At 46.8% G+C, this 12,953-nt stretch overlaps 1 protein-coding gene across 1 annotated transcript in view; it reads left to right on the top strand.

Moving 5' to 3' along the window:
- LOC124621937 (hemocyte protein-glutamine gamma-glutamyltransferase-like) overlaps window positions 1–12,953 on the top strand; it is a 358,656-nt gene that overhangs the window by 217,592 nt on the left and 128,111 nt on the right. The window contains exon 8 of the mRNA XM_047147447.1: window positions 9,359–9,545. Within this exon, the coding sequence (XP_047003403.1) occupies window positions 9,359–9,545 (187 nt within the window). The remainder of the gene's footprint in view (window positions 1–9,358; window positions 9,546–12,953) is intronic.

The following is a 12,953-nucleotide window of genomic DNA, read 5'->3' as shown; positions in this document are numbered from 1 at the left end:
GTACGCGCGTAAGAAGTAAAATTTTGTGGTTCTCCCTCCTTCCTGGTGTTCCGGTTTTAAAAGCCGGCAGTGCAGGTGTGTAAACTAACGTCGTGTGGCGTGCACTGGTTTCTCGCCGTGCAAACGCCTGGCGTCGCAAGCGACCACGCGGTGCCGTATTATTACCGGTCGCAGAGACATGCCGCGCGCGCGGGGGCGGCGGCGAGGTGTGGATCGCCAGGGGCGACGGGCGCGGCGCTGTGGCGGCCGCGGAAGATATTGTGCCGGCTATATCGAGCGCGTCAGGCGGCGGGCACAGCGCCTGGGGTTAGCGGCAGAAATCTGCGCCGCGACGCCACCTTTTGTACGTGTAAACGTTTCGCTAGATCTCCCCCCTCCCCACCCCTACCTCACTTTTCCTTCCCAGCTGCTTGCTTGTTTCCCTCCCGGTAGCTCCCCCCGCCGTTTTATTCCCCCCCTTGCTTTACCCGCACTACCACGCCTTTTTTATTTGCAGGCGCGTAGCCAAGTTTGGAAAAGAATGGTGAAACAAAGTTGGGCAGTCTCATTCGCGGGTACAAAAAAGCGTTTTAGTTTCTTTTTTTTTCCTTTCCCCCCACCCCCCTCCTGCTCTTCCTCCCCCACCTCCATAGAGTCACGGGCCCGCGGTGGTGAGGGTGAAAGAGGAGCCAGGGGTGGGAGGTGGTGTGAGTGGGAAAGGAAATACAAAGACGGCTGTATTTCCGCTGGAAGTTACACGCACAATTCAGGGCTGGCACCAGCTTCGCGGCGCCGGCACCGAGGTGTGAGAGCTTCATCGCAAGAAGGAGCGCTTGTGGGAGGGGGTGCAGGGGCGCAGTGGAAGCTACTGGGGACAAGGAGGGTGGGCGCGGACGGGGCCGACAATACGCAGGAGACACGTCGCATTACGCAGCCGCCAGCGGACAAGTTTTATGAAAGTAAATTTGTCTGGGCTGCAGAAGGAACGGAACGGGGGAGGAAACGCGGAGAAGAATGCGCTTGTCCCTTTTTTTGTGAGGCCGTTTCCCAGAGATTATCCGAAATTAAACATCTTCTTCCCCTGCACTACGAGCTCGCTGTTGCTGCCGATATTCTCCTTCGTGTTACTCCAGTAATTATGTCGATTTCTCCGTACATGTTCCAACAACCCTACCACAACAAACGTCAAAATTTAATAATGATTGTGGTGTTGCTCACGCTGCTAAATACTGCATTTTCGGCCAAAAACAAAGTTATTATGTGGCAGGTGTCATTAGAGCACAGTTAATAAAGTCATTTCATGTAATAATGAATAAACTGGACACTCATCTTTTCCTGTTTCCCACGCTGGTCTCGTTATAGAATAATGTCTCAATCGTCGAAAATCTAGATGGTCATGATTCCAAGCTCGGATGCAAAGAGGCCTAGGTTTTATTCTGCTATATTCAAAAGTTTTGTAGATCCGCTTCACAAACCATTCTTGAAGATTACACTTTTGCAGGACAACGGTGATGTAAAAAAGTAATCAGCACACCGAATTTAAGTTACACCTCCTTTCAATTGCTTTTGCTGCAATATCACGTAACACACAAAACATCACTTCACAATACAAAACATACTTGAAAACATCTTCCTCACTGTTAAAGTTCACATTTTATAAGCTGACTACAATACGCGTCTTTCCAACATGACGTCCAAACCTTGACTTTCTCAAGGTCCGACTCTCTAACAACTAACTCTAATAATCGCCTACGCGCCCAAAAATCAGAGTTACAAAAACGTCAAAGATCATAGTGATAAAAGAAAGAATACATATACGAATAATATCATTGCAATATAAACACATCGCTGTATCAAAGTACCTCTACATTAATGAAATCAAATCTGAATGTTGTCTCAGAAATACGTCAACTATTTTACAGAAACACAGTAAGAGTATTACTGATATCGAGAGGTTCAGGTGAGGTGCCGTAATGGTTACGTAATTCAAGTACCATTACAATTTGTATCAAGCAATTTATTTTCATGTTCAATATGTGTATATCTGACAGCTCAGAAAGTTGCGGTGGCTGAAATCTAAATTGCGCGCCGTGTTAAACAGGATCCAATCACAATAAACTGTCTTCACAGCACTGCTCATAACGTAAAGAACTCTTGTAATTATGAATGCAGTTGTGGGTGTTATGCCTTACTGACACTCAGTTCGAAGCACATATCCAAAATCAATTCAGTGTCATACACAAGATTTGAGACATGGCAAAGGCACTTCAAGTCGAGACGTGAAAAAAAATGGTTCAAATGGCTCTGAGCACTATGGGACTTAACATCTGTGGTCATGAGTCCCCTAGAACTTAGAACTACTTAAACCTAACTAACTTAAGGACATCACACACATCCATGCCCGAGGCAGGATTCGAACCTGCGACCGTAGCAGCTGCGCGGCTCCGGACTGAGCGCCTAGAAGCGCGAGACCACCGCGGCCGGCGAGACGTGAAGTCAAGGGCGGAATAACAATAAGAAATGCCTGAATATCGCCGCATTTGCTATTCCGACTTCATCGTTCGGTAGCGCAGGCAACTGCGTTGATTTCGGGATTCTGATCACATTCGACTTTTTGTATTTATTCTTATTTTACTCAAATGATTTATTTTATCTGGAAAAACACCAAATTAGCACAGCAAACAGTTTGCGGTTCTTAATAAGATGTTTCCGTCCCTCAAAAGGCACAGTATGCGGTTTGTGTACCATGTGATATCCCGTACAAAAACCTTCCACTATCCTGCGAGGAACAGGCGTTGATAGATCTGCGGAATAGAGATCTAGTTTTGCCATTTTTTTCCAGGCAGCCAGAACAACATTCCAGAGGGCGTCGGAGGTTTCTGGCGCGGGGTCAGGCCAGTTTTCACATACTTGCCAGCAATAGTGACTCTCGCTGACTTACAGTTTAGAAATTAACTGTGCGCTGCCGGATCAGAGGGGCGTTCTGTAACGGTAAGTGCCCCACAGCAAGAAAGAAAAAGAAAATAACTGCTGTAACTTTACATGGAGTTTTAAGCAATAGGATGACACAATAGCATTCGGAAATTCGTGTGTTTCCTCACTTACAGCTCTTCATTTCAGAGTAGCGTTTACACCCAACACCCGCAATAATTTATTAGGTATAAGCCACTTTCTGCCTCTTCCTGCAGTTTTTTCCCGTTTACGACACCGTGTGGTAGCAACGAAGTTACCGCCTGATAACTTAACATTTGTCATATCATATTCTACCTTCTTCTATTCAATGCTTTCAGCATACAGCTTCCTTCGCCGCTTCCACCAGAAACCTAATCATGTGTTATCTGTCCATTAAACGGTGAGCATCCATTTTGCCTTCTCTTTTCCTCGCTCCTCCACTTCCTCACCATCGAAGCGTATAAAAAACCTGATGACTCACTTGGCCACATGAATTTTTTAGGCTGCCAGTACTGACAGGTCCATGGGGCCACCTGTAAGAATCATCCAAAACAGAAGAAATCCGCCCTGCATACGGTAGCTAAGAGAGCACGCCAAATCAGTGCTGCTTTCAAATGGTTCAAATGGCTCTGAGCACTATGGGACTTAACTTCTGAGGTTATCAGTCCCGTAGAACTTAGAACTACTTAAACCTAACTAACCTAAGGACATCACACACATCCATGCCCGAGGCAGGATTCGAAGCTGCGACCATAGCGGTCGCGCGGTTCCAGACTGTAGCGCCTAGAACCGCTCTACCACTCCCACCGGCAGTGGTGCTTTCACTCAGTGTTTTCTATAAATGGGGTGCAACAGGGATAAGTGCAGATATTTATAATGGTGACTGAGAAGAGTCTACAATTATACCTGTTAGGAGTAGTATATTTTTAGGGCGGTTAGTACCTCCAAGTTCAGGTTGCAAAAGCAAGACATTAACGCTTATTATCCCCTGGGCAGCAGGTCAGATGCTGAATTGTAACACATGGATGCAGAACGGTTAGCCTATATTGACGGCGTAGTCCATTTATTGGTGCCGTTACGGCCGTGCAGAAAACACCAGATCGTAAAGTGTGTGAGATGTTCGAGGGGAGACTGTTCGATGTAGAGAAGAACAACCAACACATTGATGTGTGTAGATATTAGAGTACCACATATAATAGTATCTGCAGTTATACCTGTTACACCCTGTATTTCTCTCCTTCCGTATTCTGCAGAGAACTCTCGCATTTCTCGTCCTCCCAGATGAGACACGCCTTTCGTTCCAATGCACCCCACAGTCTGCAGCCGGCTGCACTCTGTTCCCTAAAAGACCATCCGAACATCTTCTATAACGTGTAGAATGAGTAATCCAGTCATCCACGCTGAGTACATAAGCTCATCCTTCTTATACACTACTTCGAAAAGCCGACAGTTAATGTATACCCGTCCAACGAGCTCTGTAGTATGATTGCTCCCATCAGAAGATATTGTAATGCCAGAATCATTGTTACATTAATACCTATGAAAACTATAAAAATGTTGTACTAGACAATGCGAAATACTTGAATTCCAACATTAAAAACACACCAAACTGAAAATGACGACATATACATACAATATCTAGGTATCTTGCCAACAACACTTTTGCACATACATCTACATCTATACCCTACAAGATTTCTGGCGGTGTGTGGCGGAGTGTACTTTCAGATCACTATCTTTCCCGCGTTCACGTTTCCATTCACGAATGGCGCAAAGGAAGGATGACTCTACATAAAGCTCTGTATTAGCTACAGTTGCCGGATTTCTTCATTGTGATCATTTTGTCGGACGTGTGTAGGGGAAAGCAATAATTTTCTTGACTCTTCGCAGAATAATTTCAACATTAAATATCTTCGTCACTCAATGAAGGCTTTCACGACCGGATGTTTCAGCTGCCGAGAATTCTTCCGGGTTGTATGACCGTGGTCCATGGAACTCTTCTATACCTGACGTTTCGTCCAAAGATACGTTGGACATCTTCGGAGGTCCTCCTGATTGTGCTGAGTCTTGCCGACTGACGAGTCGGACGTCGAAGAACGGCCTCAATACCGTGGAAAGTGGACGTCGTCTGGATTTCACGTGATAGCACAGATAAATCTTGTCAAGGTTAAGATATAACTATCCATCATAGTACGTCAAAGGTAAAAACTTCTCATCGATTCTACAGCGCCACTCTCCATATATCGCTGAATTTCACAGCTTCTTCTTTTCTGTTAAAATTATCTCCATGTTTATATATTTCGATGGCTTCTCTATATAGCCATGGATAATAGATCGTCATAGTGTGGCGGCACGGTTCTTTCCGTCCCTTTACGACGGACCTGCCCCTACCTGTGAACATTGTCTCAGCAGATAATCAGTAGGGAAGCAGAGTGAAACCTACCGTACTTCGACGTGAACCAGGCTGCAATTAAAGTCACTAATCTACGTTTCGGGAGAAAGTTTTCATATGAAATGAAAGGTCGGAAATTTTGTCCTCAATTAATATATTCTGAAACTTAGGTGAACAAGTATCACTGCCAAACCCGTGCTAGTTTTAACACAGTTACTCACAATCCCTGTCACTCACGTTAGCAAGTTTATGGTGTTGCATTTCCCGAAAACGTAATAGCTACAAAAATACTGATTGCTTTAGATCGATAATGCACGCAAAATATTAAGTCGGTCGGTACCAAGTGCAATCACAGTTTTTTAGCCACCGACCTGCTCAATGCGCCACGCGGAATATATATCTTATCTCGTCACAAAATTCACTTAAACATTCCGAAATTTCTACATACACATCGGAATAATTATGCCGTCATTTTACCACACTTTTGATGTATGAAACAATGTTAGATCCGGCAACTTATCGTTTCCATCGGAACTACTACTACACACGTCCGATCTGTTTCATCGGCAGGTTTCGACTCTTCTCTCGAGCACTGTAAGTCTTCTCTACCAGCAGAGAAAAACGCACGAAGAATATTGCTTTACCATTGGTCAGTTTACTCAACAGCCAATAGCAGTCTTCTCTACCAGCAGAGAAAAACGCGCAAAGAATATTGCTTTACCATTGGTCAGTTTACTCAACACCCAATAGCAAAACAACATTCTCCCGCGTCAATCCGCGCTTTTCATCAATAACCAATGGCAAAATAGTAAACCTAACGACTGCACCTTTTACCGACGTAATTATCTAATATTCTGAAGTTTTGCTCATGCGTAAAGTTATTTACTTGTTATTTATATCTGAATTAACTTTCCCTTTTACCATAAACTTACTTTACAAATCTAGTCTACAAAAATCCCCTTTGCCCATATCCATACTTCTTCGAAATGTTCCCACACTCAGTCCTACTACATAACTCGTTAAACAATTATCTTCATACTAACCTTAAACCACACTCACGCATCATTCATACTGCTAAAACACAATTATAACATTTTACATACACAAAAACACATAATAACACTTTATGAAAATACTAGAACAGTTGATGAAAAACATTCTATTACTGTAGTGCGCTCTAGTGGGCACAACCGAAACTAAAATCACAGTCCCCCTATCCAATATTGCCCTCTATCGGCTGATACATAAACTACGTGCGCGTCCAGTCTCGCGTCACCATCTGTCACTCTCCAGCTCTGAGACACATCTCCCACTTAACCGCCTCCAAGGCAGGATCGTTATACGGCGCTACGCCGCAATAGTACATAAAACAGAAAAGAGGAAGCTGTGAAAATGGAGGTACTTGTGAGCACATTTTATCCATCAGTCTCTCGCCCCCCCCCCTCTCCCCCATGGCCCCATTCTGTCTGTTTACACCTGATAATAATGTTTGTTAAGCACATATGTAGCACTACGGAACGCAAAGAGCACGTACCGATGCAAGCTCGAATCAGTCTCCATTAAATGTGCTGCAGCCACCACAGACGCCTACTGCAGAGGCAACACTGCAGACAGACCAGCGATGCGGGTTGCAAGTACTACAGTTGACAACAAACACGTAGCTGCGGCCAACGTCCAGCAGAGACCATAAACCAGTAGCAGAGGAAGGGGGCGCGACAATCAACGAACTGTTTCTGGCGATCACGTATGTGCAAATAGTCCCGTAAATACCTCTCCGCCCGGGCCTAGATAAGCCTGCGCCCGGCCGTTCAGCAGGCAGTTCTCGACTCGCCGAGTGAGGAGAAGATCGTCCAGTCCAGCGGTGTGCCACCTCGACCGTCCTCTCCTCCGCAACGACTGTGATACGTCGCTTCCGCTGCGTTGGGCTATCTAGCAGCTGCTAACAGCCGACTTCGACATGGAACAGTTGTGCGGGTATAGAGTCGAAGGGAACTCTGATTATAGGAATTATCTGTTATTTGCTTGACTCGTAGAAGGGATCGTTATTGGTTTTTGGTTTTGAAGAAGGTGTTACCGTTGGTGGTTTATTTCTGTTTTCTTAATAAAAAGTTGACAATACGATTTAGGTATTGCTCTATAGATTTAGCAAAACTGATACCTCTCAAATGTTTTCAGCACGTCAGAGAGAGCGTGCCGAAATTCAGCGACTGGTTGTCTCTGTGAGGGCTCTGCCTGATGTCCACCTGTCGTTGCTGTCTTTTACCAATATACAGAGTGTTACAAAAAGGTACTGCCAAACTTTCAGGAAACATTCCTCACACACAAAGAAAGAAAATATGTCATGTGGACATGTGTCCGGAAACGCTTACTTTCCATGTTAGAGCGCATTTTATTACTTCTCTTCAAATCAAATTAATCATGGAATGGAAACACACAGCAACAGAACGTACCAGCGTGACTTCAAACACTTTGTTACAGGAAATGTTCAAAATGTCCTCCGTTAGCGCGGATACATGCATCCACCCTCCGTCGCATGGAATCCCTGATGCGCTGATGCAGCCCTGGAGAATGGCGTATTGTATCACAGCCGCCCACAATACGAGCACGAAGAGTCTCTACATTTGGTACCGGGGTTGCGTAGACAAGAGCTTTCAAATGCCCCCGTAAATGAAAGTCAAGAGGGTTGAGGTCAGGAGAGCGTGGAGGCCACAGAATTGGTCCGCCTCTACCAATCCATCGGTCACCGAATCTGTTGTTGAGAAGCGTACGAACAGTTCGACTGAAATGTGCAGGAGCTCCATCGTGCATGAACCACATGTTGTGTCGTACTTGTAAAGGCACATGTTCTAGCAGCACAGGTAGAGTATCTCGTATAAAATTATGATAACGTGCTCCACTGAGCGTAGGTGGAAGAACATGGGGCCCAATCAAGACATCACCAACAATGCCTGCCCAAACGTTCACAGAAAATCTGTGTTGATGACGTGATTGCACAATTGCGTGCGGATTCTCGTCAGCCCACACATGTTGACTGTGAAAATTTACAATTTGATCACGTTGTAATGAAGCCTCATCCGTAAAGAGAACATTTGCACTGAAATGAGGATTGACACATTGCTGGATGAACCATTCGCAGAATTGTACCCGTGGAGGCCAATCAGCTGCTGATAGTGCCTGCACACGCTGTACATGGTACGGAAACGACTGGTTCACCCGTAGCACTCTCCATACAGTGATGTAGTCAACGTTACCTTGTACAGCAGCAACTTCTCTGACGCTGACAATAGGGTTATTGTCAACTGCACGAAGAATTGTCTCGTCCATTGCAGATGTCCTCGTCGTTCTAGGTCTTCCCCAGTCGCGAGTCATAGGCTGAAATGTTCCGTGCTCCCTAAGACGCCGATCAATTGCTTCGAAAGTCTTCCTGTCGGGACACCTTCGTTCTGGAAATCTGTCTCGATACAAACGTACCGCGCCACGGCTATTGCCCCGAGGTAATCCATAAATCAAATGGGCATCTGCCAACTCCGCATTTGTAAACATTGCATTGACTGCAAAACCACGTTCGTGATGAACGCTAACCTGTTGATGCTACGTACTGATGTGCTTGATGCTAGTACTGTAGAGCAATGAGTCGCATGTCAACACAAGCAACCGAAGTCAATTGGGCCAACTAGCGGTGAATCGAGGAAGTACAGCACATACTGACGAAACTAAAACGAGCTCTAAGATGGAAATCAAGCATTTATGTGTCCACATGACATATTTTCTTTATTTGTATGTGAGGAATATTTCCTGAAAGTTTGGCCGTACCATTTTGTAACACCCTGTATTGCTACCATCCGACATCGGTTCACGCACCAGACTGAAACGTACAAATGATGGAAGTAGCTTCCAGTAGCCATAGTCTGCTTGGGATTGTTTTGCGTAACGTTACTGAGGCAACAACACACTCATCTTCAGTATCAGCTGATTTACGGGTGTGGCTGTTGTCGGCCTGGGTTTTTTATCAATGCATGACGGCTGTGCCTGCAGACGCGGACGACTCGAGCGGCTCCTACCAGTGCGGCCCCGCCTCGCTGGAGGCCATCCGGTGCGGCGCTGTGGGCTTCAACTACGACGTCGGCTTCATGCTGGCCTCCGTCAACGCGGACGTGTTCCGCTGGAAGGAGGACCCCGACTGCGAGCTCGGCTACAAGAGCATCCACTGCGACAAGTACCAGTGAGTGGCCCCTCTGTACTTACCTCGCACGCAGCTACACCACCGTCCACTGCCACAGGCACCAGTAAGCCATCTGATTACATCCATTACGCACACAGCTACACGTGCACCCACTGTCACAAGTACCAATAAATCTGCCTCGTGTGCACTGCTGCACAGACACCCAATGCAACAAGTTCGAGTGAGCAAGTTCATTATACGTGTCACAAGCTGGGCTGCGCCACATCTATTCTAACAAGGTACAGTAAACCATCTCACTATCACCTGCACATCTGTTCTGGTGTCCACTGTGCAAAGTACCAGCAAGCGACCTCCTCATACTTATCAAGTGCACATCTACTCCAACATTCACCGTGGCAAATACTTTTAAACAACGTTATGATTCCTATGAGATGCACAGGCAGATATCATTATACTCGTACGGTGCACAACTATGCTAGCATACAACGTCACTAGTACTAGTTAGCTACTGAACTTTGAAAGTGTTGTTAATAAAACTTCTCTATTTAAACTAGGCTGAACTGCATGTGACTGCTTTAGTCTTTAATAAAACTTGCATCTGACTGCGTATTTAACTGAACTGAACTTTATCTGACTGCATGAAAATATTGTTGGAAAATTAATCAAAATACACATCTGACTGCATGAAAGTTTAGTGGTAAAAATAAATGAAAGTCATCAACCTGCATCTGACTGCGTCTGTGGACTTACCTCGTGCACTCCTTCCCGTTTAGCCGATAATGAAACATATATTCAACTCAGCCGTAGTGCAATGGCATAAAATTGTCATTCTAGATAACTTTACTCATTTTGGCCCTGTTTGTTACTTAACAAAAATTCTGTCCTGATGTGAATAATTTGCCAACTGTGCAATGGCATATACACTCCTGGAAATGGAAAAAAGAACACATTGACACCGGTGTGTCAGACCCACCATACTTGCTCCGGACACTGCGAGAGGGCTGTACAAGCAATGATCACACGCACGGCACAGCGGACACACCAGGAACCGCGGTGTTGGCCGTCGAATGGCGCTAGCTGCGCAGCATTTGTGCACCGCCGCCGTCAGTGTCAGCCAGTTTGCCGTGGCATACGGAGCTCCATCGCAGTCTTTGACACTGGTAGCATGCCGCGACAGCGTGGACGTGAACCGTATGTGCAGTTGACGGACTTTGAGCGAGGGCATATAGTGGGCATGCGGAAGGCCGGGTGGACGTACCGCCGAATTGCTCAACACATGGGGCGTGAGGTGTCCACAGTACATCGATGTTGTCGCCAGTGGTCGGCGGAAGGTGCACGTGCCCGTCGACCTGGGACCGGACCGCAGCGACGCACGGATGCACGCCAAGACCGTAGGATCCTACGCAGTGCCGTAGGAGACCGCACCGCCACCTCCCAGCAAATTAGGGACACTGTTGTTCCTGGGGTATCGGCGAGGACCATTCGCAACCGTCTCCATGAAGCTGGGCTACGGTCCCGCACACCGTTAGGCCGTCTTCCCCTCACGCCCCAACATCGTGCAGCCCGCCTCCAGTGGTGTCGCGACAGGCGTGAATGGAGGGACGAATGGAGACGTGTCGTCTTCAGCGATGAGAGTCGCTTCTGCCTTGGTGCCAATGATGGTCGTATGCGTGTTTGGCGCCGTGCAGGTGAGCGCCACAATCAGGACTGCATACGACCGAGGCACACAGGGCCAACACCCGGCATCATGGTGTGGGGAGCGATCTCCTACACTGGCCGTACACCACTGGTGATCGTCGAGAGGACACTGAATAGTGCACGGCACATCCAAACCGTCATCGAACCCATCGTTCTACCATTCCTAGACCGGCAAGGGAACTTGCTGTTCCAACAGGACAATGCACGTCCGCATGTATCCCGCGCCACCCAACGTGCTCTAGAAGGTGTAAGTCAACTACCCTGGCCAGCAAGATCTCCGGATCTGTCCCCCATTGAGCATGTTTGGGACTGGATGAAGCGTCGTCTCACGCGGTCTGCACGTCCAGCGCGAACGCTGGTCCAACTGAGGCGCCAGGTGGAAATGGCATGCCAAGCCGTTCCACAGGACTACATCCAGCATCTCTACGATCGTCTCCATGGGAGAATAGCAGCCTGCATTGCTGCGAAAGGTGGATATACACTGTACTAGTGCCGACATTGTGCATGCTCTGTTGCCTGTGTCTATGTGCCTGTGGTTCTGTCAGTGTGATCATGTGATGTATCTGACCCCAGGAATGTGTCAATAAAGTTTCCCCTTCCTGGGACAATGAATTCACGGTGTTCTTATTTCAATTTCCAGGAGTGGATTTAAAATGTTAGATGTTGATTAGTTGTTTCCAAAATTACTAAGTGAACGAGGAACAGATGTTGCGGAACCTTGTTGTTTAATCAGTTGATGTTGTGGACTGACAAGACAGCCAGTCCACAGTGACGGGTAACCGAAAGGCACGCGCTTAAACTCACGCAGGCTGGCGTGAGGTCTGAAACAGGATACGTAATGAATGCTATAAAGAAAAGTACGTAGCTTCTGGAATACTTAACTTTAATCCACAATTGGTGAACATTGGTCTTGTTACTGTACATGCTTCAGTAGATACATAACAAAGGATAAATGGCGGCTTGCTAGGTCGTAGCCATTGACTTAGCTGAAGGCTATGCTATCTATATTCTCGGCAAATGAGAGAGTCTCCGTCCGTGTAGTCGCTAGCAAAGTCATCCGTACAACTGGGGCGAGTGCTAGTAAGTCTCTCTAGACCTGCCGTGTGGCGGCGCTCGGTCTGCTATCACTGATAGCGGCGACACGCGGGTCCGGCGTATACTAATGGACCGCGGCCGATTTAAAGCTACCACCTAGCAAGTGTGGTGTCTGGCGGTGACACCACAGTTGAGGAATATGTTTCTCAGAACTAAATTATTCTTCAATAACACAAAGATTGTAAAACTGATCCTCATCCTCCAGTTTGCAGGAAGTTCCACATAAAATGTAATCTGGAATTCCACTTTACCTTGAAGACTGTTTGAAAGATGTAGTAACTGAAAACGTTGCGCATCTATGACCAGAAAGAATCCAGCAGACGTACGATGAATGTAAACATTAGGCTTCGTGGTAGTTATAACATTCGATGCTGGAGTAGGTGTGCTCTTGATAGGCACATTCAGGTTGTTTAATGGTACGTGTGTCAGTGAATGTTGCCGTCCCTCCATTCACGCCTGTCGCGACACCACTGGAGGCGGGCTGCACGATGTTGGGGCGTGAGCGGAAGACGGCCTAACGGTGTGCGGGACCGTAGCCCAGCTTCATGGAGACGGTTGCGAATGGTCCTCGCCGATACCCCAGGAGCAACAGTGTCCCTAATTTGCTGGGAAGTGGCGGTGCGGTCCCCTACGGCACTGCGTAGGATCCTACGG

This window comes from Schistocerca americana, chromosome 7, assembly GCF_021461395.2.
Source record: "Schistocerca americana isolate TAMUIC-IGC-003095 chromosome 7, iqSchAmer2.1, whole genome shotgun sequence".
Taxonomy (NCBI): domain Eukaryota; kingdom Metazoa; phylum Arthropoda; class Insecta; order Orthoptera; family Acrididae; genus Schistocerca; species Schistocerca americana.
Note: the sequence above shows the minus strand (reverse complement) of the source record. Positions and strands in the feature narration are given on the sequence as shown.